The sequence below is a fragment of the Atractosteus spatula genome, chromosome 2 (genome assembly GCF_055471065.1).
Source record: "Atractosteus spatula isolate fAtrSpa1 chromosome 2, fAtrSpa1.hap1, whole genome shotgun sequence".
NCBI classification, from domain to species: Eukaryota; Metazoa; Chordata; class Actinopteri; order Semionotiformes; family Lepisosteidae; genus Atractosteus; species Atractosteus spatula.
This window is the reverse complement of record NC_142707.1, coordinates 76,667,335-76,694,001: the sequence shown is the minus strand read 5'-3', so window position 1 is coordinate 76,694,001 and position 26,667 is coordinate 76,667,335. Positions and strand designations below refer to the sequence as shown.

The following is a 26,667-nucleotide window of genomic DNA, read 5'->3' as shown; positions in this document are numbered from 1 at the left end:
TCAGTTCACTCAAGGGGGGAAAGACTTAAATCAAATAATACAGCCACCAGACAGTTTTTCTTGATTTGAACATTTTAGTCTTGTTAACTACCAAAATATTTAGCTTTTAGTCCAAACATACTACGTGCTGATGTATTTAGGAGATCAGAATGATGAAGAATTCAGTGGTTTTGTTTCATTGTTGTAGATTTTAAAGATGTTTAATGTTAAATTATTTTTTATATTACAAATCAGTTTAGACACTACAATTGAAATACGCTGTTTGCTGTGTGTCAAATACCAGAGATCTTGTTTTTGTATAATAATAATAATAATTGCTTACACTTACTGTATATAGCTCTTTTCTGTAAAACCTCAGTAAAGCTGTAAAACATAGAGGTTAAACATAGGGAACGGGTAGGATTAGAGTAATACTTCTAACCTTACATCTACTTTCTTTGTACCTTTAATGTTTTTTCCCTGTTAGGAATATAGCTTTTCCTTAATAATAACCAGAGCCAAAGTTCTATTGTTAATTGTATAGCAACAGGAGACTGGCATTTCAATTGGTAATGTAATGATTTTGAACTGGACATTAACTTTTAGAAAGAAATGCATACCCTTTTCATTTGGTTGTAAAACTGATCAATTCTTTTATGATTGCTATTCTTTACTTCTTTTTGCCCTTTGAAAATTGCTTCTGCTGCATGTGTAAAGCAGCAGTGATCTCAGGAGCCAGGTGAAGATGTTGATGGTGCCAGGAAATGAATCCTTTCATGTCTTGCTTATGGAACCTACCCAAGGACAGATGTGATTTAAAAAGTGTTTTTTTTTCAGCGTGTAGTGCACTTCTGTCTCCATTGAATGGTACGTTTTAACCATTTCAGATAAGATAAGATCACTTTACTAGCCATATACAATTTCTTGCATTAGGAATCTGTCTTTTCGCATACCCCAGCTTGCTCTCCATGAGACACACAGACAGGGTCAGAGCGCAGGGTCAGCCATTTATACGGGGCCCCTGGAGCAGTTGTGGTTCAAGGGCCTTGCTCAGGGGCCCAACAGAGCAGGATTCCTCTGCCAGCTGTGGGATTTCAACCAGCAACCTTCCAGCCTCTGGTGCAGATCATGAGGCACAGAGCCACTGCACCACCCATTTCATATTGGGTTCTGTTGCAATAGCATTTTGTTTGAGTGATTAATAAAGAGAAAAAAAATTCCATGTGGATATGGGACTGCGATACTTTTTCTCTGTCGTGTTGCAGAGCTAATCTGGGAAAGGTGAATAAATGCCATAACATTTATTATGCATGGTTTTATTCTGCTGGATTTCTGTCCTTAAATTGATGTCAAATTCATTCATGCAGTTTCGCAGGAGAAGAATAGAGCCCAACATGCTTGTCTGGGATTCAAGCACTTGGCCTTCTCTGTGTAGGCCAAGTTCGTATGATTTGTGAATACCAGGAAAGGGTCAACTGCTTCTTTCAAGAGACGCTTCCACTCTTCTAAGGCCAGTTTCACCTCCTAAAGTTCCCAATCTGTCAACATCGTAGGTCCTCACCAAACAAGATTTTTGGAGGAGAGGGCGAACAGATGAGTTCTGATGGACCCAACCACTGAGACTGAACAGCCCCCAGTCCCACATCGGATGCATCCAGCTCAAGTTCAAAAGACGAAGAGGGGTCAGGGTGTCACAGAGGAGCTGTGGCAAAGTGATGTTTAAAATCGGCAAAAGGCCTCTGTGCCTCAAGATTCCATCTTCGCTGACCAGATGCCTTTATTGCGACAGCTGTAATGGGCACCACTAATTAACTAAAGTTGCAAATATATTTGGAGTAATAATTTGCAAGTCCCAAGAAAGGCTGAACTTTGTTCAGTGTAGTGGCAGTGGTCCAGTCTTGTACTTTGCTAAACCTGGTGACCACTTTGGAGCCCCTGATGGGAAATGTAATAACCCAGGAATGTCACTTCCAGCAAGTAAAACACACTTCTTTGCATACATGTTGTGATGACAGAACCGTGATAAGACTTGTTTGATGTTGAATATGTTCGGAGTTGAAGCTGGAGAAGATCAGGGTGTCATCTACTATACTGTAGGTAGATGCCCACAAATTTGTCCATGAAGCTATGCTTTACCAGTTTTTGAAAGACAGTAAGGGCATTACAGAGGCCTAATGGCATCACCAGGTATTCATCATAAGGGCAATGAGGTGGCAGAATTTCAGCGTTGACTTTGCTGAACACATAAAAAAAAACTTCCGGTACCCAGGAGAAAGCTGACCAAGAGGAAGCTCAGAGGCCACAGTCCTACAGGATGACGGAATGCAGTTTAGATGACAGCCTGAATTCCAGGTGATGAGTTCCTTGCAAGACCAATCAAACTGAGAGTTGTGCAGTTCTAGCCAGGGAAATCCTAATACCAAGGGGCAGAGTGGAGAAGAGATGCAGAAGAGAGAAATGGTCTCACAATAAACCACTGCCACAGTGAGGCACAGACTGTTGGTCTGAAAGGGTCTTCCATCCAGGGCCTGGACATTGGATGAAGCTGAGCAGGCCTCCCGATGTTCAGCTCCAGCGTCGATGAGAGTGTTCACTTGCACTGCAAAGCAAGCAAGCAAGCAAGATAAGGCATTGATGGGACTGAGGAAATGAGACTCTCCATTCAGTAAGTACTCCCCTCTCCTTACTGATCTGAGGCATGTCTCAGGATTTCAGGATATTGGTCATAGAGGTGTCCCTTTCCTCCTAAGTAGATGCACAACCCATTCATTCTGCATCAATGGTTTTCGGCTGAGAAAGCCTGGTTCTGCATGGGTTCGCCCTTGGATGGTGATGAAGAGGCCCAGCTAACAGGACCAGGTTCAGGTGATGCTCTGAGCAATGACACCTTGAGGACCCTAGGTTAATCTGTTTGGATATTATGACCCCTCTCTAGCAGACAGGGTTTTTAGTCATGATAGCAGACTTTTAGGACTTCCAGGTCTTCTGGTATTTCACAGCAGGATAATTCATTTTTCAGCTGTTAGACAGTCCAGTGCAATATAAACAGTTAGTGCCCCCCATCAACTCTCAATGGCCAAAGTGCAGAACCGGATGACATAACGATCCGCTGACTGGTACCCTGTTTTAGCTGCCGTAACCGGTGTGAGGAGTCAGCTGCTCTTCCGATAGATTCAAACACCCAGCGCAGTTCAAACTTAAACAGCCGAGTGTTTTTGCACCTCGGATCTTCCTCTTTCTACCACAAAGCTGAACTTGAACTTGAACTTTATTGCCATATGTAACCGGTACTGGTACAATGGAATTCTTACTTACAGAAAGTCTCTCGATTTTAAAACAAGTGTAAAAAACAAGACAAAGTGCAAACAGTGCATCAAGACAATGTACAAACAATAGACAATGTGCAAGTAAACATGTAGACAGTTTGAATGTAAACAATACAGACGTGTAAACAATGACTGGAGATGTGCAATAGATAAGAAATCATAAAGAGGTAGATGGTGATGGTGTAGGTGTGGTCCGAGGGGGATGGCTAAATGTGTTCGCCAGTCTCACTGCTTGTGGATAGAAGCTATTGAAGAATCTAGTGGTAAGTGTCCGTATGCTCTTATATCTCTTGCCTGAGGGCAGTGGGGTGAAGAGCTCATGCCTGGGGTGGTGACTGTCCTCTGTGATGGCCAGAATTCTACCACGGCAGCGGTCCTCATAGAGCTGTTTAATCTCGGTGAGACCGCAGCCGATGATCTTCTGGGCCATATTGACCATTTTCTGCAGTGCCTTTCTTTCTTGCGAAGAGGTGTTGCCATACCACACGGTGATCCCGTTGGTGAGGACGCTCTCGATGGTGCAGCGGTAGAAGTTCACCAACACATGTATTGGCATCCCCCATCGCTTGAGGCACGTCAAGAAATAAAGGCGCTGCTGAGCCTTCTTCATGATAGAGTCAGTGTTCACAGTCCAGGTTAGATCTTTAGAGATGTGAATTCCCAAAAACCTAAAGCTGGTGACTGTTTCCACTTCCGTTCCATCAATACTGAGTGGGCTGTGAGTGTATGGCCTGTGTCTCCGAAAGTCCACTATTAGCTCTTTCGTTTTCTTTATGTTCAAGTCCAGGTTATTGCTATGACACCACCTAAGCAGCTGTACAACTTCATCCATGTAAGTGGACTCGTCATCATCACTGATCAGTCCTATTATAGTGGTGTCATCGGCAAACTTAATGATGCGGTTGTTGCTGTGTCTTGCTGTACAGTCGTGAGTAAATAGGGAGTACAACCTTGGACTCAGACAGCAGCCTTGTGGGGTTCCAGTGCTCAGGGTGAGTGGTGTTGATGTTTTATTGCCTATCCGCACCACCTGTGGTCTCTCGATAAGAAAGTCCAGCAGCCAGTTGCAGACAGAGTTGCACAGACCTAATCCCCTGAGCTTTGTCACCAGTTGACTGGGTATGATGGAATTGAATGCTGAACTGTAGTCCACAAACAGCATTCTCACATACGAGTTCACTTAGCTGTGGCCTAAGCTTGGGTTTCCCCAGTGAGCAGTGAAATGACGTACACCACTTTGGCAGTTTTGCTGGGTCGGAGGGGTTAGAAAATGATTACATTGGGGGAAGAAATGTTTCACATTGAGGGGAAGCGATGACAAGCCGAAGAGTCTCCTGAATCGAGTTGTGGAGGGCGAATCTGAGACTCCCGGGCAGGAGGAGGGTGGAGGCAGAGCTTCAGTGGTTTCTAAGGTGGATACAGGAGGATCCAAGAGAAGGGGTGACTCGTGGCTGGCCAGCCTCCTGTGGTTCACATCTTCTGCCCCATTTTTATAGCTCCGTCTTATTTTAACAGACCGCTGGTCAAACCTGAAGTGTTGCAGCAGCCTGGGGCAAGTGGTGGATCTGAGCTTGAGAGAGACAACCAGCGGGCAGGCAGCCTTACAGCTGAGGTGGAAGAACTGTAAGCACCAGGGGAAGATCCGAAAGGGGTAGTCGAGTAGGCAAAGAGGTTGTAGCACTGCAGAGGGTTTGACTTGGGCTGTGGATGGGAAGACACTAAGCTAGAGAGAGTTCCAGGAACCAAGTTCAAGGGAACGAGCAGTGATTCAAGCCAGAGAAGTGTTCAAAACACAAGGGGAAAAAAGTGCCGAGTCAGGTAGCAAATGCAAAGACTGAGCACTGCAGTGCTGCTGAAGATGGAGTAAGCACCCTGCTGGAAACGATGTTAGTGCTGCTAATTACATGCCAGCGGTATTGACGACCTGTCTGACTGCATTGTCGAGGGAACAGGCTGATTAGAAGATTGATTAATCTTCTGACCACCGGCTGAGGTGTGACGGGAGCTTGAAACGGTACCTACCTGAGCATGAGCATTACTGTACGTCACTGTTCTCATGCAAAGAGCTGTGAGAGCAGGACTCCTGGTCCGATCGGTTCTGCTGTTATCTCTCAGAACTCAAGGTTAACTGTTCAGTTCCAAAAGGTCTGGCCTTCATCTCAGCTGTACATTACTGCATAAAACCTTGAATGTTTTTCAAATTTTGTAGGTTTTGGAAAAATAAACACGAATTGCCTAATTTTCCTTAGTCTGTGAAACATTGAACTGGTTTCAAATAAGTAAAATAGAGCTTGGACAAAAAAAGGCTTGTATTGCATATTTCCTTAATTCTGTTCTTTTATCAAGTCTTAGATTGTTGTTTTAAAGGTTCCTGTGAAGACACTTGTGTGTTCGGTGTTTGCCAACTGCTAACTATAAATTAATGTTTGAAAGTATAAGTGCATAGTGGTATATTTTCAATTTGTAATTATTGATCAGAAAACTAAAGCATTTTAAAAGAAATTATCTTCTACAAGCTTTTTTAAAAATAAGTTTAATAAAATGCATTGTATTTAAACAATCAAAGATTGTGGATGCTGACCTTTGTTAATTTGCAGTTTTTATTAATTTGCCTGTGTTAGTCTCCTCAGAAAACAGAATACCCCTACCTCTGAAATCATTTTTTATTCAGAACATTTAGTCCTGGTGAAGGTTAAACTCAAAATCTTTACACCCCTTGAAGACATGGCTAACATTGGGATACTTCACATAGATGACAGAATATCACTCCTCGTATTGATTGAATAGACTTGGAGTGTGATGGTAAAGCAGATGAGCTTCTAACATCTCTACAGCCCTTTGCTAATCTAAGAGCAAGTGAGTTTGTCTCTCTTAATTCTTCCTATGGGAGGTCTTTTAAATCAAACAAGTGCTGGTAAAAGCAAGAGTCAAGGTCATGATTATTGATTAGCAGCTTTTTTTTTTAGTGCAGGGAAGATAGGTTCTCTGTCACATGGATTTCTTTTGAAGTACTACAGACTAGATGATTGCTTGCCTACATTACTGCTACCTCACGTCCAGACCCCTCCCCTTCCTGCCACATCAGTAAAATGTTAACTTTCGGGATGCTTATTGTGGGTTTTGAATGGTGTTAAGATCTGCTGATGATGAACAATGCCCTGCTGTTTCAAAATAAGAGCTCAGAGAGAGAGAGCGCTCCTATGACAAGGTACTAACACAAGATGAGGAGGATACAAGCATCAGCATCTGGCAGCAAGAGACATGTAGTAATAATAATAAACTTTATTTTATATAGCGCCTTTAAAGGTGGCTTGTCAAAGCACTTTACAGAATGACAACAACAATAAATAAGAAGAACACACAAGATAAAACCCAATTACAATATATAGAGGAGACCGTGGATGGTGGTACTAAGAAAAGCAGAGGGGTGACAAATGGAACCAGTTAAGTAAAGTCTCTCCTAAAGAAGCAGGTTTTGAGTCTGGATTTGAAGGAGTTTAGAGAAGGTGACTCTCTGATATCCTTGGGGAGAGAGTTCCAGAGATTGGGGGCATAACAGGCGAAGGCCCTGTCACCCATACAATGTAGACGGGCTTGGGGGACAGTAAGGAGAGCAGAATTTGAAGAGCGAAGGTTGCGAGGTGGGGAGTAGGGGGATAATAGTTCAGACAGGTACTGAGGTGCCAAGCCATGCAGAGCCTTATAGGTGAGCATGGGGATTTTAAAGTCCCTAAATATATAGTATGGAAGGTTAAATAAGTAAGAACACAAGTCTAGACCTACTGTGGGATAAATCATTTAATTATGGAGTGCTAGTTTCAATCTAGCACTTTATACACCAAGTGTTAATTTTGTGATCTTTCCATTTTGTGTAATTTCATGGGACCTATTTACTAGTGTTATTTCTTATCTGATCTTATAGAATACTGGTGCACTAAAAATGATAAAAAATATTAGTACTCAAGTAAAAAAAAAAATTACTTTGCTCTGTTTGCGTACTGACCAATTTGGTGGACAGTTTTGCCTGGAGTTATTGAGTCGGGTGTTGTACATCTTCAGGTTCCAGTGTTACAGTTACTGTGACCATTTGATAGTCTCAGATCAGTTCTTTGTTGTTTTTGAAATTATTTTTTTCTGTTGTGGACCCAGAGATCCATTTATACAGCCTTTATACAGTTTATTAGATTCATTCAATTCAACTTTATTTGTCATTATACTTACACGGGTGCATAGTATAGTGAAAAGTGTTTCCCATTAGTCTCTCAGGTGCAGTATATAAATAGAACAGAAGACAAGACAATAGACAGTAACACAATAACAATAACAGTGTAATAACATACACTGGAAGTACCTTGCTGAAACAGCACTGGGGAAGCAACCCTTCTGGGATTCGAACCCACAACTCTCTGATCCAGAGTCCAGATCCCAACCATGCAAGTGGATGGCATGATAAAGAAAGATTTTCAGAGTCTTCGTCATTAACCCCCACTGGTACAGGAGTTGCAATACTAAGCTTAGATGATTGACAGCTGTGGTCCATGTGGGTCCTAATGCCCTAGTATAGTGACGGGGACACTATACTGTAAACAGGCGCTGTCCTTCGGATGAGACGTAAAACCGAGATCCTCACTCTCTGTGGTCATTAAAAATCCCAGGGCGTTTCTCAAAAAGAGTAGGGGTGTAACCCCGGCGTCCTGGCCAAATTTCCCATTGGCCCTTACAGATCATGGCCTCCTAATAATCCCCATCTATGAATTGGCTTCATGTCTCTGCTCTCCTCCCCACTGATAGCTGGTGTGTGGTGTGTGGTGAGTGTTCTGGCGCACTATGGCTGCCGTCGCATCATCCAGGTGGGGCTGCACATTGGTGGTGGTGGAGGGGATCCCCATTACCTGTAAAGGGCTTCGAGTGGAGTGTTCAGAAAAGCGCTATATAAGTGTAAGCAATTATTATTATTATTATTATTAATTATTATTATTTCTGAGATGGTTAAGAGAAAAGTAATTGGTAGTTCCAGTCAGTCATATGTAGTAAGTAACTGCAAAATTCATTTTGGTCATGATAATTGTGAAAAAAATATTTTCAGGATTCATCTCATGAAGTTTGTACAGTACATTTAGAAACAAAATTGCTCGGCTCATTATTGCAGTTCAGTACATACGGTAACTCATGAACATTGTCTTACTGATATCTATTTAGAAACAAACTGAGAACATTATCCCTTATTATTCAGTCAGTTTATTAAAGCTTCCAGATGTCTACAGCAGAACCCTTTAATCCTTTTGATTTACAGAAACTAAAGTAGCAAAAAGTTAACAAAATATTTTGTTTGCTATTTGCAATTTTTCATCGTGGATTGCCTGGCAGAGTATTTTGAATATACAGTATATTGCTAATTGAGCTTAAAAAATGGAGCACAAGCGCTGTATACAGTACTATATGGACAAAATACTTGTCTCTGAGATTTCTTTGAATGAGACTTGTTTGTTTGGTACTGAAATTACTGTCCATCCTAAAAAACTTATTATAAGTGAATAGAAAAAATGTAAGTGCATTTTTCTGACTAGAAACAACGTATGACACTTCAGATGACAGCATGTTGGTTAATGACACTGAGTCCTTGACACAATGGATGAGCTGCACAACTGGAGAGCCTGTCCGCTACTGCTCTGAAAACACCCTGAACTTGTGTCACTTGAGAATTTAAGTGTAGTACGAGTTCTACTAAGAAATTGAGCTTTGAGTATAAAACAACAAACTGGGGAAGTTGAGAAGTCTCACAGGAAATATTCAATCCTTAAACTACTTTTATAGTTTTATAAAGTCATTTTTTAAAACCTGCTATACTATACAGTACCTTATCAGTGTAATGCAGTGTTTAAATTAATGTGTTTACGAATGTACCACTATTATAAGTTTTGAAATATTATAATAAAAAACGTGCTCCTAATTATTTATAAAATTGTAATTTTATTTTGCACCTTTGGAAATTATGTCCTTTTCTCATACTGTGTGTTTTGCAATCAAATTATGATTATTTTATGAAACAAGCTATTTGTGAATCTTGCTGTAGTAGACCTGGACTGAATTATCTTTTTTGTAGAACTGCAACCTCATTTTTTTAAATGTTTCCAGCCAACATTTAAAGATGTCTGTAACATTACTCAAATATTTTTTTGCTGTAATTAATTGCTGTAGAGAAATGCAGTTGGTTGTTTGCTGCAGTTGCAATTTTTAAAATAATTCACATTCTATAAAGTATGATGATGTTGTAAGCCTGAATGGTGTTTACAGGATATTTTTCTTGGTCTCATTTTGTAGTCAAAATGTTATCCATTCCAAAGTTAGCAAGGATAGTTGTAAATTATTTTTTGAATAATGAACATTGTTCATCTCTGTGATGCATACTTTCTTATAATGGTCCTTCCCCCTCAGTCATCTCATTTTGGGAAAAGATTTCTGATTGTCGTGGAAATCACTTATATTTGTTTAAACATTCTCTTACTTCCAACATCAAAAAGATCATGTAGGCAGCATGATGGCACAGTGATAAGCATTATGGTTCAGTTCAGTTCCAGACCCGTGGTGGCATGGAGTCTGTATGTTCTCCCGGTGTTTATGTGGGTTTCCTCTGGGTGCTTTGGTTTCCTCCCACAGTCCAAAGACAGTAAATATTTATTTTATTTATTTCACAATAGACATCTTACAGTGAGTACAATCTCTAACAAACCAATACTACTGTATGCTACAAAAGTTCTTAAAAGGCTGATTGTCCTTTATCAGTGTGAGCAACTGGTTGCTGGGGCTGGATTTGCACAATGATGGAGCCCCTCCAAGCCCTACCCCTTGCTGTTGTCCGTGCCTTACCCATGTCCCGGCTCCGAGACAGCGGTTGTCCAGTCCTCCGGAGGAGCTCGGGGAGCAGGGTTTTTCTCTTCAGACCCTGTACAGGGCCCACAGTTCCTTCCAGCGCTCCCTCGCCGTGGAGAAGCCCTGTTTGGTGACTTTCCTCTGAGGTCCGCCAGGATCCTCTCCTCCCGCTCCCTCGCTCCCCACTCTGTGTTGTGCCGGATGAGAGTGTTCCTTGTTTTGTCAGGGATAACAGTAGCCAAAGCAAGTCCTGTGCCTCCTAGTCAAGTCCGGTGGGTGCCAGCCCCAGCAGGATGCTCTGGTAACTGAGGCTGCTCCCGCTCCCAGTGTTGTCCATTCTGGCGAAGGGGCAGCTCCAGAACAGGTGCTCCTGCATCTCCTCGGGGAGGCGTGTGTCCCAGGGGCGATGCACATGTCTGGAGAGGACCTCTCTGATCGCCACCCTCTGGTGCACACCCATCCAGTTGAGGTCCTCCGTCCAAAGACATACAAGAAGTTTAATTCTCTTCTGGGAAAATTGGTCCTGATGTGAGTGTCTGGCTGGCTGGACCCTGCGATGTACTGGCATCCCATCCAGGGTGTATCCTGCCTTGCGCCTGTTGCTTGCTGGGACTGGCTCAGACTTCCTGTGACCCTGTATTGGATACAGGGAAATGGATGGATAATATTTTGTTAGGAAAGATCATATCCCTCAAGTAAATAAAGCGTTAACATCATATGTAGAAATACATTGCTATTCATTGTTAATTTGCATTGTGTAGATGTACCAAAATGCTGTATACTGAAACATGCAATATGTGTTTCTATTCTATTCAGAAACTGTATACCTGAAGCTTTTCCAAACCATATATACAGTAAGGTTAAATAATAGACGCTTAAATAGGGAAATAATCAGAACAACGTTATCGAATTTTCAATTTAATTCTAAATTTTAGAATCCGACCATGTTGAAGTCCATGATAGCTAAACTACAGATTTTTTAAAAATGTACACAACATCAAAGGTATTACTTTAATTCTCCATTTCTCTTTTCCTAGGTACAAAAGAAATCTCTGCTGCTTCTGTGGTTGATGGATGGGTTACATCTGCACTGAAAGGTAAATGAAAGAAATACAATAATATAGATATTTAAAGTGTGTCCATTTGAAAGCCAAGAGAATTGAAAAAGAATTTAAAAATATTGCTAGAATTATCCTGTGGTTTTGAATAGTCTCATTATTGATGCCTCAGAAGCCAGCAACTAAGAAACCTTCAGAAGATCAAAGGCAAACTGCCTCAGCTGTAGCGCTACCAGTTGTATGGCTTCAATATTAAAACTGTTTAGATGGAATATTTATGGCATGGATAGTGATGAATTGAAAACATTTACAGAAAGGCAAAACACTTTTCAAGAAATAAACTTTCCCCGTAGTGGATTTACTACATCATCAGATTTTCTTGTAAATTATGTAAATTCAGAGTTTGTTGTGTAACTCTGAGGAATTATTTAGCTTTTCTTTGCAATATGCAAGCATCCAGCTGGGGATACAGCTATACTCAAGACTGTGATGTTTGGAACATGATTTGAATAAGCTTCAACTTTTAATTATTTGTAGAGGACTCCCCCTACTCTCCAAAAAAGTTATTAGTGTCTGAGCAGGATTTAAACCTTCTAATCACAACATTCCTTTAACTTGCAGATCCTGTGGCATGTCCAAACTTCCATCACATTTGTGCTGTGGCAATTAAGCAAGAAACCAGGGAATGCCCTCACTTGGTTTAAATGACTGTCATGGTTGTCAACATTTTATTGAGGCTGCCCTGTTCCCTTAATCTGTGAAAGATATGAAGGACAAGGCAGAATAAGAAGTGAGCCCTGCTGAATGGGTTATTTATAGGAGGCAGTTAATCCTCTTCTAAAACACAAGTCCCTTGTAACCTTTTAAAACTCCGGTTTTGTTTGCGCATGAATGTGTGATGTTTTTATAAAGGGAAAACTTGAGGTCGGGTTACTTGTCTTTTTCCCTTTTAACTTCCATTTTCCACCTGTGTTTGTTCTACAATAAGGATGTAGGTCTAGGATCAGCATGCTGCACTGGCTGTTCTTCTGTTACTTACAGTGCCTTCAGAAAGTATTCACACCCCTTGTATTTCTCACCATTTGTGTTGCAAACATAAATAGAAATGAATGCTTATAGAAATTATATGCTTTTTTCACTGATGTGCAGAAATTACTCTATCATGTCAAAGTGGAACACATGCATGGTATTTAAATCTTAAAAATCTTAGATGAAAAATCTTAATATGAAAAGTATTCAACCGCTTTATGACGCTTCAAATTGAGCACAAGTGCATCTGATTTCCTTGTGAGATCACTAAAAACCTTAGAGAAATCCATCTGTAGTCAGTTCAAATGACTAACATGATTCCAAAAGAAATACACCTGTCTATACAGTATATGTCCCTCAGTTGGTGGTGGTGTAACTCCTCTATGAAGATCATGGACCTGTCCGTATGTCTTCAATATGGAATTGTAGGGAGGCATAGATCTGGTCAGGGGTACATAGACATATCTTGGTTTCTAGTTTCTAGGGAACTTTTTGGTGTTAAGAAGCTTGTCTATGAATTGGAGGGCTTCTGTTAATGTAGTCACATGGATTTTTCACTTCATGTAAGTCCTTGAGATCTGAGGGCCGTGATGAGTGTCTAGCCGGGCTGCAAGGCTCCCAGGGGAGTGAAGCTGCCGGAAACAGCAGCAGAGAAGGCCGGGGAGCCGTAGCTTTGGAGGAAACCGTGAAAAAGAAAAGGGAGAAAAATTACCATCGTGAACAAACGGTGAAAAAACATTTGTCAGATGACCCTTTCAGTACTGCAAAGCTTAACACATTGAGTGCTTAGCACAATGTTGGAGTCCTGGATAAGCGGGGGGAAATGACCTGCTTGAGATTGGGAGGGTCCACCTGGTGGAAAGGTTAATGGCCTTTGGGAGAGGCGTCCTGAGTGAGTTCACAGGGGGCCGGACAGGGGCTGAGAGTCTGGGCAAGTGAGCCTGTTGCACCGATGATAAACTTGATATTGTATGGCAGGCCCGAGATCATCCACCTTTTCATTTCACAGTCTTTCTTCTCTTGAGTTTCAAACTTTTGAAAAATGTATTAAAGTTCCTTATACAGTATTTTAACAGGTACAGGCACATAGGAAACATGAAATTATGTTAATTAACTCTTCAAAGTGGTCGGAACTTATTTTTTCTTGTTCAAAGGCAAGGGGGAAATTGACGTTTTATTGAAATCTGTGCATAAGTTAATCTCTTCCTGATGCTGAGAACATATTCCATAGTTATGGACTGAGAATATAGTTCATATCTAGAGAGAATATATATGAATACAGTTGTTTTCATAGGACCTGCTCTGAGGCTGTATCTGTTGGTGCCCCTGCACAGCTGATACAGAGTGTAAAGAGCTGCTGGAGCTATAAAACAAAAAGAAATATGTATTACTTGTGCACTCTCTTCCTGTTATACCCTGCAGTGGACTGGTGTCCCATCCAGAGTGTACCCTGCCTTGTGCCTTTGCTTGTTGAGATAGGCTCTGGCTTCCCCGCCAGTTTAATATATAATCATTATTCCATCTCTCACATATAAAGAAATCAGTGGTTTGGCACCAGCTCATCTTACAGAGATGTCTCCCTGTCACTCTTCATGTTCATTGGGGTCAGATAGCTGTAACCTTCTCTGCATACTGATGGTAGATTAAAGAGAAACGGAGAAGCTGCATTCTGTATTCAGGTCCCCCTACATTAAAAGCTCACCCTTGGTGGCTAATTTGAAAGTGATGACTTATTTCTATGTACGTTTTGTATTTTAGTAGACTTATTACTATGTATTTTTAATTCTCTTGTAATTTTAGTTTCTTTGATTTTTATAAGTGGTGAAAGTTGTAAACCTGCATTTTACTCAAATTTTAGTTACACTTTACCAGGATTCTGAGTAAATTTGAGGTCTATGAAAGTAGTAATACTACTACTACTACTACTACTACTACTAATAATAATAATACTTTAATACTACTAATAATAAACTTTATTTTGTATAGCACCTTAAAAGTAGTTTCTCAAAGCTCTTTACAGTAGGCAAAAAAATAAACAAGGAGAGGAGATAACAGAATTAGCATTATTAAAAACAAAGGTTTAGAATGGCGTAGTGCAATGAGCAGACACTACATCAAGTAAGTTAGTCTTTCTGAATAAGAAGGTTTAGAGACTGGGTGTGACAGCACTCAAGGAAGGTGACTCCCTGGTATCCTTGGGGATAGAGTTCCAGAGCTCTGGGGCGGAACAGGAGAGGCCCTGTCACCCATAGATCGTAAGCAAGTTTGGTCGACAAGAGTCAAAGGAATCGAGGCTTCGAGGTCGATATTAGGACGATAGTAAGTCAGATAGGTAATGAGGTACCAAGCCATGCAGAGCCTTATAAGTGAGCATGAGGATTGTGATAGGAAGCCAGTGCAAGGACTCCAGGACAGGGGTAATGTGATCACTTGGACATGACCTGGTCAGGATTCAGGCCGCTGAGCTCTGGACGTACTGAGGTTTGTTTAGTGTGGATTGAGATACCCCTCTAAACCCATATAGCAGGGGTAGTGCAGTAGACGTAGAAATACACACATTCTAGAGAAGATGAATGTGTTGACCAGCGTTTCTGCTACAGTCAAAAACAACATAGGACATAGCCTGGCGATATTGCCGAGGTGGAAGAATGATGTTTTTATGGTATTTTTACAATATATTGCAGTATAAAGTATATGTCTTCAGTGGCATTTCTGAATTATAATGGATTTTATAGGACTCCAACTACACTATCTTATTAAATATTTTAAATGTGATTTGTAGTGTTAGTACATAGCAAATCAGTTGAGCTTTAAAATTCTTTTTGGGCACTAGTGTGGAGCAGTGGTAAGGGTTCTGGACTTTAATCTCAAGTGAGACACTACTGTTGTACACTTTAGCTCAGACGGCAAGGGCGTCCAGCTCCTGACTGGAAGGTCCCAGGTTCAGTCCCAGGTAGGGGACAGCGATGTAGCTCTATTTTCTTCCAGACGGCTCCCAGGTCCATTCAGCCTGCTTTCGAAATGAGTACCAGTACCGAGGGTTAATCCTCCTGGGGGTAACAGGCCGGCCAGAGTGTGATGATGACCACATCACCTCCACCTCCAGTGTTGGATGGTCAAGAAAAATGGAGGCCCTTGCCCCCCATTCCCCAGGGGCCTTTATGGCATGAAAAGGGACCTACCTACCTAGCTCTAAGTAATACATCTTTTTAAACTACTTTTGAGTAACAAAGCTCTGATATTTTTATAAGATCTGTAATATGTACTTACAGAAACATCTATACCCTGCTATCGAAAGATTAAGAAAAACACCCCTGCCAAAAGAGAAGATCTATCTCTGGGATTCTGATCTGCCCCAATCCTATTTTGCCCTGTTATTTTTATTGTGTGATTTCGCATACCGCAAGGTTTTACAGGAACGCATCTATCGCGTTATAGCAGAGACGCCTGTATCAGTTTAATGTTTTTTGTACTCTCCTCCGAGAGTATGGATGTTATGTGTCATGTTATGCGTTATGTGTTGTGTGGGGACAGTGCTTGAACTCGAGGCAAACTGATCTGTCAGAGAACCTTCGTCCATTTTCCTCACTTCCATCTGAACCGTGGCCAAACTAGAGTTCACTGAGATCTTTAGTTGTGGTAGCCCAGGCTTAGAGATCCATTTGACAGATACAACTGCCCTCAAAACCACTCAGAACCTAACCACATGCCTAACCAAAGCTTTACCAAATTTAATAATTATCCTGATAAAACTTTTAGCACAGTTTAAATACGTTAAATTCAATAAGAATTAAAAAATACTACAGTAAATTTAGTTTACTCTGAAAAAAAGTTAGGTTCACCACCTGAAGTTTTATCACCAGCAAGCTTCTAGACACATTCTTGTCACCTTGTCCACTCATATTTACGGCAATGCAGAAGATTTAGTGAAAACAGGACAAAAACTGAGGAGCAGCTCCCGATCAGCACTTCCAAAACAAAGCAGGTGGGACAACTGAGCATCATGTGTATTCCTCCGCAGACCGCCGCATTCAGCTGTGTTACCGTGACGCAAAACGTAAACGTGTCAGGGATGAAATCGTGTATAAGCCAACGTGAGTTTCGCGTTATACAGACATCTTTCCCCTATTTACCAATCGCTTATGAGCCAATTTGCGTTTTGGAAACTCGCGTAACGGCGGAGACCCCTGTACTCAGCTGGGGCATCCTGTCAGCATGGACCTGCCTGGATCAGTGCCCCTAGTGTGAGCTGCCCTGCACAGAATCACAAGGAACTGCTCAAAAGGAACTATCCTTGCATATTCTCCCCACGATCAGGGATCAAATAAGATATACTGTGTTACTGGAGTAACATCAATAGGCTTCCAGGATAGCAAACTATTTTGAGGGATACTGGAGCATAGGTCTATGTTAAAAATGTATGCCTATACATGCACAAGTTTGCATTCTCTTCATGATGAGTGTTCCCTCCCCTAATGACAACGGTTTACATTACTTTTAGCAGGACAATTCTAATTTAAAGCTTCTTTCATAATTCCAACATGTATTTCACAAGCAGTTGGAGTAACTGTCCTTAATGGATTTGTGTCTGATTTTTGTACTAGAAGCTGAAAACCAGCCTGCTGTTCTAAATGTGTCATCTGAGGGCTTTTCCGCTGTTCCACTCTCAGGCAGTTCTTCAGCACTAGAGATATGGGAGGTAAGTGTTACTGATGTGTTGGGATGGCAAGGTACTGTAGAACTCATCATCTTTGTTTTGTCAAGCTGTTTGTGTTTGTGTACATGACATTAGTATCAAAGATAAACAATTTTCATTTTATTTTGTGGTAATTCACATCTGAACATATTAGAAAAAAAGCATATTTAAAACATGAGAAATGTTAGAAATGAGAGGACGTCCATGCCTTTGAGGATTTTGAACACTTGGATCAGAGTGGGTAGTCATCTCTGTGTGAGACTTAAAAGGCTCAGCTCTTTTAGTCTGTCTGCGTGGGGAATTCCTTTAAGCTACAGAATGTATCTGGGTGCTCTTCTCCTAGTAATATCTTTGGTGACCAAAATGCTCATTATAAAATGTTTATGTAACATATATACTTTATATGTTCTACTGTATATCTGTATTTTAACATTTAGCTAGAAGTACATTTTCATAAAACCTCTTCAAGCTCAGCTTTTCCCATTTTGTATTTATCTTGTTTTTGCTACTTGCGTGGAACACCCTGTACTTGTCTACTTTAAGTTTAATCTTCTAAGTGTTTAGTCTTGGAGTTTATATCTAAATTATTTTAAATTTAATTTGCAATTTTAGTCTTTGATAGTCCTTCTACGTTGGTGTAATCTGCAAATTTGACTAGTTTTTTATATTTGTATATAAATATATATGTATATATTTGTAGTTCTCAATATTGGAATGTATATAATTGATCTGATTTAGGAAGAGCAGTGATCCCACTATTGATCCCTGTGGTACCCCACTCACACTAATTCAATCATTCCATTTTCTGTCCATTGACTAGTGCTCAATTCAAGCACACAGTTCAGCCCAGTTATTTCAAGTGATAAGCCACTGGGAAATTTACTTTAAATTTCACAGTGTAAAAGTCAGTGTGCTTATTCCTCCATTTACATTCTATAATAGTTTTACAATTTTTTGCTGCAGTGATGCATGTACATTTATACCTTTTTTTCAATATTCAGACATTTTAGTTTTAGTATTAGAGCACATGGGAAGCTGGTTCAAGAAGAAGAGACTGCATCTGTAACTCAGTGAAAAGTTTGAAAGTGGTGAAAACTTTCATAGGAGGTCCCCTGTCGATTAACTCTGAGGACATGATGACAATAGTTAATTGCCATAATGAATTTACATATATTCTGTCTGCTCAACTAAATATCAGAGCCCTTGCTACAAAATGATTTGTATTTTCTATTCATAATAAGTTTGCAAATTTGTTATAAGCTACTTATAAGTTTCTTTTTAATGCTCAGTATATATGAATCATATCATATATGAACCACAAGGATGAATTTGTAAAATGACAATAAAGCATGCACAAGATGAAATTGAATTGCAAGTGTTGCGATAGAAAAAAATAATTAGTAAGAATTTAAGCACAGTGTGAATTCAGAGCAGTATTGGAAATAGTTTGCTGTTATTAGAGCAGATGGGGGTTATAATTACAAAACAAATATTTTGATAGAGATTAATAATTAATGAGCACCTCTATAGTCAGGTAATATGGAGTTAATGTACATACAACATGCAATTTCTAGTTTTGTCCAATACAGCGTAGTAATGAAATAATATGTGGCAAACCTGAACAGCACAGATATTTACAGTAAGAGACACGATTTTACCGGTTTCAGATTTTTACAGATCTGCACTTCAGTCTTGACTTCCATTGCCACAGAAAACACAGACCTCATCCCAGGACCTGAGAGACAAACTCAGCAAAGGGATCCCATTCATGACTGGATGCTCACTAGAATGTATGCTAAACAAATCAGAGCATATTTTCATATTCACAGTAATGCATCACTCAACAGTGATTTATTTTATCCTAAAGGATATCGTAAGATATTGGTATTTCCACATAAGTAAGACAACGCATTCCTCTTTTAAAGCAGGGTCTCGCCCTCTTAGTGCTCCGATTACCCGGGCAGACTCTAATTTCTTGATTTGTTGAAGGAGATTTCTCTCTTCCCGTTTCGTTTTTCCTCCATCTTCCCATTTACCTTCCTTCTCTGTGTCTGTTCTATGAGGGCGCACGTAGTCAGCAATTGAACAGCAGTTGAAGTAGATTGTGTCAAAGATAAATACAACTGGTTGGCCAGGTTGATCCTTGGCCATTGTGATGGCCACAAGAGAGACAATCAAAAAAGAGTAGTTTACAGAAATACCCTCCAAGGCTGCCCATTGTTTTACTTTTTTAGAATGGAACAAGTAATAGGTTTATTCCATGCTGAAAAGAGAAGAAAGATAACACAACGTTTCGGCCGTGGAGCCTTCTTCAGGTTTTTTCAGCAGGGAATAAACCTATTGCTTGTTCCTTTGCAGCCTACGCATGCTGACGCAGCTACCCACCTGAACTTTTTTAGAATGGGGTGGTTTTGGGAAACGAAAGTGTCAGAATACCCCTCTCCTCTCATAGAGTGAATAAGTGCGATTGGAAACTCACTTTCCATTTTGAGAGGTAAGAGCAGTAATGCAATGTGCTGTAAGAGTGACTGAAGAATGTAATTGAGAAAGAGAGAGGTCAGAGGTGCTGTCTACATATCTGAATGTGGAGTAGGAGCTGGAAGGTGGTCAAAGGCAGACTTTTTGAATTCTGTGTGTAGGTCATTCATTTGTCAGCTGAAGAGCAAGGGTAGGGAATGAAGTTCTTTCTGTAAACAGATGAAAGGAAAGGGTATATTGAAAGATGTTAAAGAGGACAAGTAAAGAGGGAGAGTAGTTGGAGACAACACACTGAAGATGCATACTAAATAAAAGATTCATATTCTCATTAAATGGGTGTAGTGGATTTATAATTGTAGCATTGGGTAGAAAGCCCCATGTGAGCTTGGCATTTAGATTATTTTAAATCACTTTTAGCTTTTCCCATTTGAAGTTAGAAATAATGCAAGTGCAATTGTGAGTCATTTTGGATGCAGTAATACAGTGTATGTCAAAAATATTAATACGCTTTCACAATTGTCACATTCTGTTTCATGAAAGCTTGAAGTTAAAACACTTTAAAGTAGCAGTTGATTATATATGCATCCTACTTAATAATCAAACTCTTTGCTGTGGCAAACATACACTAATGTAGGTGTATAAAATTATCAGAATTTGTTAATGTCTTTCTTTGTGAAATAATATTGGTCCTCATGATTTCAGAATAAAAGCTCCTGTGTCTGCAAGGTCCCTCAGTCAGGTAGTGAATTTCAAGGAAATATTCAGCCATAAAGACCAAGGAGCTTTCAGAAAAACTCAGGGAGAAAGTTGTATACAGGTACAGATTAGGAATAAAAGCTTTTGAAACACCTTTAATATATCTTCGAGCATGGTGAGGTCAATAATTAATAATAAAGAAGCTGAAGACTCACACAGGCTCCAATCATAACAGGTCAGCTGTGCAAGGAGGATCCTGGTTCGGAATGAGCTGCAGTTGAGTGAGTGAGAAGGGTCAACAGGATTGAGGTCACTTCACAGAGGGGGCTTGTATAGAACAGATGAATAAACATCTTGTATCTCAAAAGGGATTCACCAGAAAGCACTTAAGTGATACAGCATACATGTAGTAAAAGGTTTTGTCAGACAAGAACCAATGTAAACTTATTGGTCTAAATGCAAAATGTTCATAGAACACAAATCCAACATAGTGCATCACTCACTCAACATCACCTGGACTGTCAGGCATGCTGGGAGCAGTGTTATGTTCTAGTCCTGCTTATCAGCAGGGACTGGAAAGGTTGTCCAGACAACTCTTAGACAAAAACCTGCTTCAGAACTAAAACTGTTACAAAAAATCCCCTGTCAGAAGAATATTAATCCCAATGACTAGACCAGAGCTACACTGGAGTGTTTTATGAATAAGAAAGTCCATGTCGTTGAGTACTCCAGCTACAGTGAGAAATTGGTAACCTTGAAAGACTTATAAACCACTGTCCATACGTGATCCACTACCACTTCAAATGTTGATGTCTGTTTTGAAAGGTTGTCACTGTCATCCTAAATGACACAGTGCTCAAGCTGTGCTGACAATAGAATCCCTAAATAAACAGCAAAAAGGCAGAAATATTCAGTTCCTGATTTTCAAAATTATCTACAGTATATTTTTTACTGGAGCCACAGGTAGGCATGTGTTGTATATTACTTAGAAAATGAGCTTTGTATGAAACATCTCCACATTATTTACGAAAACATTCTGGAGTAGCACTAGTCCCTGTAATACACTGTAGTACACCCTCCTGAGGATCCTATGAAATCATCAGAAGATACTCAGTACGCACATTTTTGTAGATTGCCCCCCAAAATTTGAAACAAAAAAGGTTGTCTACAAAAAAAAACATTTCCAATGATAAAATGTTCAGTCTATATAAATAAGGCTGTCTGAAATACTGCACTCTGCAGAGATCATCTTTCATTTGGCCATCCTGCTCTCATGAGTAAGAGTCAGTCTATATACAGTATATGGAAAACAGTCTCTGGCTTTCGTGATGTTCATTACAGCTTAGATTAGGGATCCTGTGTCTTCTGTTGCATTTTTTCTACATGAAAGAAACCTGAAGACTTTCAGAAAAAGGATGACAAAATACAGTACATGCCATTCATGTTCTTACTGACAGAAAAAGAGCAATTATAGGAGCAATTCAGCAAAGTGATCCCCCAGCTTCCACGTTTTCTGCTCCAGTCATATTTCAGATGTAGGAACGTGGATCAAAGAACATGGGAGTTTAAAGTGTGACACAATGGTGATGAAAGATGATGTAAAGCAACTCATCAACAGTCTTCATTCCTCCTTTCAAAAATTGTACGACACATTTGCTTGACTGTGCATTAGCTTTGAGCAGTACTTTGACAAACAGCTTAAAGATGTCACAGTACTGCATGCAGCAAACTTGGTTACTGAGAAGTGTGCTTTCCTCAGAACAACATGGTTCATATGAAAGCAGAAATTGTATGTACAAAGCAGCAAACAAACTGGAAGAGCATGTCTCGATAGCTGCAAGCTCTATTCAGTCTCTTTCAGTGTTTTATCCTCTGGAAATGGTTGACCAGATTAAGAGTCATACCACAACACAAGTGGTATGTGTAAAAAATAGTGAAGGTACCGAGTGTCACAAAAGTATGTAGATAAGGGGCATATTTCATTTTTTTGCTGTGGTAAGTACAGGTGGGGCACATTTTCATGCAGTCAAACGTCTACTTAAACCTTCTATTTGCTCATGTCCAAGTACTTGTAAATGCTACTACTGTACATTACTCCTGTACAAATGGCAACAGGACACAACGTGCTGAAGATGGCACACATACTGTACCAGCTCTGTGTAAAAGAAAATGTGGAAGAACCAGCCAGTCTGGGAACAAGAAACAAGAATAACTGAATATGGTGCTGAACCAACAACAGACTCTTTTACCATGAAGAGAACTGATGGTGATGTAATCTAGATGATTAGTGGATTAGTACCAGACACCTAAAACGGCATTGCAATCAAATACGTAGCTTTTTACAGCAATAATTACATGAAATAATGTGACACACTGAATTACAGTAAAACATTCGAATGCACCTCACATTTCACAGATGCTACCTTATTTCAGATGATACTTGACACCTCCAAACTGAAAAACACTTCACACCCACATCAAGTAAAACACAGCAAGAGCGTCAATGGAATATGTCTCAAATTGCAAGAAACAGTCAGGCACTTACTCATAGTGATTCCATCCAGTCATCGGGGTCATTATCACCCTCATATCAGACCAGTTAGGACATTAGCTCGATTCAACAGTGATTGAAGGTGAATTTTTTTGCGATATTCAAAACAAATGATTCAAGTTTCCATACAGTATTAGAGATTAGAGAGCAGCAGCTGGCAACCTAATATTCCTATCAAATGAAATCAAATCAAAGTTTATTTATCAAATGCACAACAATACGGCGTGCAGCAGTAGTTGCTGGCAATGAAATGTCTTTTCTGCGAGCTCACAAAAATCACAAGAATCACAAAATTCACAAAAACACAAAAATCACAAAATTGAGGTTATGTTTTTTTAAATTGAATAAAACTCAATATGAGTAGAGCTGCTATGTGTCTATGTGCTGTGTGTCCATGGTGTATGCAATATATACAAGTAGTGCAGTTATGCTGAATACAGTGAAAAATGTGTGTCCATGTAGCCATTACAGGTGATTTGCTAAGGAGCTACAGGTTGGCTATTTAGAAGTCTTATTGCCTGGAGGTAGAAGCTGTTCCATAGTCTGTTGGACTTTGACCGAATGGTTCGGTACCGTTTACTGGACGGTAGGAGGGAAAACAGTTTGTGACTGGGATGACTGGGGTCCTTGAGAATGGACCTGGCCTTCTTCAGACATCTAGCTGAGTAGATATCCTGGATGTTTGGTAGCTCACAGCCGGTAATGAGCTGCGCTGACTTCACCACCCTCTGCAGCACTTTGTGATCCCGGGCGGAGCAGTTCCCAGGAAAGCATCATAGTTAGAGGCCAACATACTGCATTACTGTATGTTCATTCCATTAAAAACTGATGTGTTCTCAATTTCACTGGTGTTTTGTTGTAGTAAACTTCTCTACAGATTAAATAATTATGCTTGACTCAAAACGAAGAGAGATCAGACACATAGTAAAATACTGGAAAAGAGAAGCAATGATTAATATCAGATTACCAATGCAACCTTCAGTGGGCTGGGGAAAGAGCAGTAGAATGTGTTCTTGTGTTCTGATGCGTTCTGTAGCAAAAGAGTTCTTACGACTGTGGACTATACCCAACTTTCAATGTATTTACAGTCGTCATCATCAGACAAAGCTATGCAAATCTAAATTATGTTACTGTCTGCAAAATGATAACTGTTTCTGAACACAAACACTTCAGCCACCGAAGGTTAAAGGAGCAATGTGCACAATATCCTCCCAATACAAGACATGAGAATACCTCTAAAACTAATTACACACATACTTTCTCTACGTTTGCGATCCATGATGAGAACAGGTGGTCTGCTTGTATAGGCACAGGCAACCTCCAGATGTGGAGAGCATGTATCTTCTGTATCTTGGCAGTGTAGGGAGTGGTACTGTACCTCAGGTTTGGTCCCTCTCCAACTTGAAACATGATGATGTATGTTGCCATTGGATGTTTTACATGTGCTGCTTCCTTTAATAGCCCAGGGAAATAGGAAACTTTCAGGGGCCTCTGTCATTGCACAAAGTATTATTTAGGGGTGTGAATAATAGTAACATCTTGTTTTTTGGAATTTAATTAATTATTGATGACAGATATGCTATTGCAATTGCAGTATAAAATTACTTGATTTTTTGAGTGAAATGCATTATCCAATCTGTTACTCATTTTATGTGATATTTATGCTCCTATTCAATCAGGGGTATCAGTAAATTGATATAGATGGATTACAAAAAAGCAATCTGCTAGTGACTGTTTTGTAGTCAAATGCGTACAATGATTCAATGAGATAGCTGCATCATAACCTTTTGAACTATAAAATATAAAAAACTATAGTGAATATAAATACAATAAATTGAACTCCCTGGGTGTAGTAACTTCATCTGACCTGTTATTTACACCTGCCTTACATTATGTCAGTTCACTTACTGTATATATTTGGGACTAATTTTCTGTAATTGTGTGTAGCAGGAGGTTTTATTGACACCTTGATATTGTTCACTGTTCTAAGTGGCTTACACTATTATTAAAATCAAGTTTAATTCATATTAATGTTTTATTTGTGAAATTATTTTTGACATAATTTATTACTCTTTTCAAATATAAAACATATTGTACGTTCAAGTAACGCACATATGTATATGATTCATTGCAAATGTGTAGAGAGCAAAATGGTGGTTTGTGTTTGACACACCATGGACCTTTGTATATCATGTGGTGCACGTTTTTAACACCCAGCAGACAATTTCTAATTCGGAAATATCTTGGCATCTTCAAAGATTATTTCAAAGTCCAGCTGGTGAAGTAGTTGTTACGGCCCTGGACCGGAGCGGTGGCTCTGTGGCTCAGGATCTGCGCCTGTGGCTGGAAGGTTGCTGGTTCAAATCCCGCAGCCGGTGTAGTAGTTGTTACGGCCCTGGACTTCAGACTGGAGGATTGCGAGTTCAAATCCCAGCTGGCATCTTGCTGACATCTTTGAGTCAGGTCTTAAATCTTTAATCGGATTGTCTGATTCAATCCCCTGAAATGGTACTGAGCCCTTCATTGTAAATATGAATTTGTTCTCAATTGACTTATCAAGTTAAACACAAAAATGGTATTTCAAGTACATCTCATAATCTGATTACATTGCTTAAAATGAATATTAATATTATAGCAGAATCTTAGTTTTATTCTTTTCTGTTTGAACCAGTGTTGAAAATGTTGACATACTCAGAAAGCAACATAGTGTCTTTATAAGATGGAAATGACCATTAGGGGATGTAGTCATCTTGACATGATGTTAAAATGGCTTAGTTCCTGATTTTTATTATCTGATGGTTCGTGACTGTTTTAAGTTAAAGCTGGACAATGCTAAAAACATGGTGTGATAAATGGTTTTCCTATACTTGTTGGAATGGCTCCTACAGAATACTCACTTCCTACAGCAAAGAAGAAAAGCATTTAAAATCGGAGTCCTTGCTTGCCAATTACAGCTGTGTCCCCAATGGTGCTATTGCTACCTTTATGTATAAACTCTTTTTTATAGGTACATTACTGTCGCAAAGATAAATGACAGTAATGGAGATCTTCTGCTCTGCCTCTATAAGTGGGGTATAAGGGCCAGGAGGTCTTACATAACTGTCAAGGAGAATATATTACTTCCAGGAAATCCTAATAATAAAAGAAGATTTCTCCCAGGTACATGTATAAATACAGGATATAATAATATCTAGACTGCAACTCAAGGCAAAATTTCATTTTTAATAGTTGAGCCTTATACTCTTTCTGTATTGCTGTTAAATATGGTGCTGTGATGGACTGTGGATGACTAATGTTTGCCTGCTGTGTGGTAAGACATGACTTTCACAGAAAATGACTTTCGCAGAAGCTTCTGAAATAGCGTGGACAGGCATGATTGCACAAAGTTGCACAAGAGCAGCACTGACAGTTTGACCGCTGTTAGAAAAAGATTAGGTTATTCCCTCCAATGTAAAATGTAGTGCTGGAAAAAATAGTTTCAAAATGATATCAGCATTCTGGGGCTTGAAAGCAATGAGTGGTAATCGCGCTCAGTGGCAGCTTAATTTGCAGTGCAATTACGGTTTTAGACATCCTATTAAAAACGTCCCTTTGCATAAACTTTTTTTTATGTTGCACTTGGTAGATGTAATTGTTGTTTCAGGTGCTGTATCCAGACTGAGTAAACACCTGGCAGCTGACTTTTTTAATGTAGACAAGTGCAAATTATTACATGCAGGTACTGTAGCAAAGAAGAAGCTATAAAGACAAAATGGGAAATGCTGAGCTTGGTGGGCATTAGTTTCAACAGTGAAACCTGAACCAAAGTTCACAAGCGGAAACTACGGGGATATGCATTTAAATCTGAGTACATGAAGCACTTTTTTTACACAAAGGATTGTAGCAGTGTGGAACAATCTACAACAGCAATCTAGATTTATCCCTGGATTCCTCCAAGAAATATCTGCATCATTTAGCTACTAACTACCAAATGGGACACGCGTA

General features: G+C 39.8%; 1 protein-coding gene across 1 annotated transcript in view; it reads left to right on the top strand.

Annotated features, from left to right (window-relative positions):
- Positions 1-26,667, top strand: part of LOC148840328 (synaptotagmin-like protein 2) — a 118,629-nt gene that overhangs the window by 74,397 nt on the left and 17,565 nt on the right. Inside the window, exons 7-8 of the mRNA XM_088909078.1 lie at positions 11,213-11,272; positions 16,867-16,961. Of these exons, the coding sequence (XP_088765204.1) occupies positions 11,213-11,272; positions 16,867-16,961 (155 nt within the window). The remainder of the gene's footprint in view (positions 1-11,212; positions 11,273-16,866; positions 16,962-26,667) is intronic.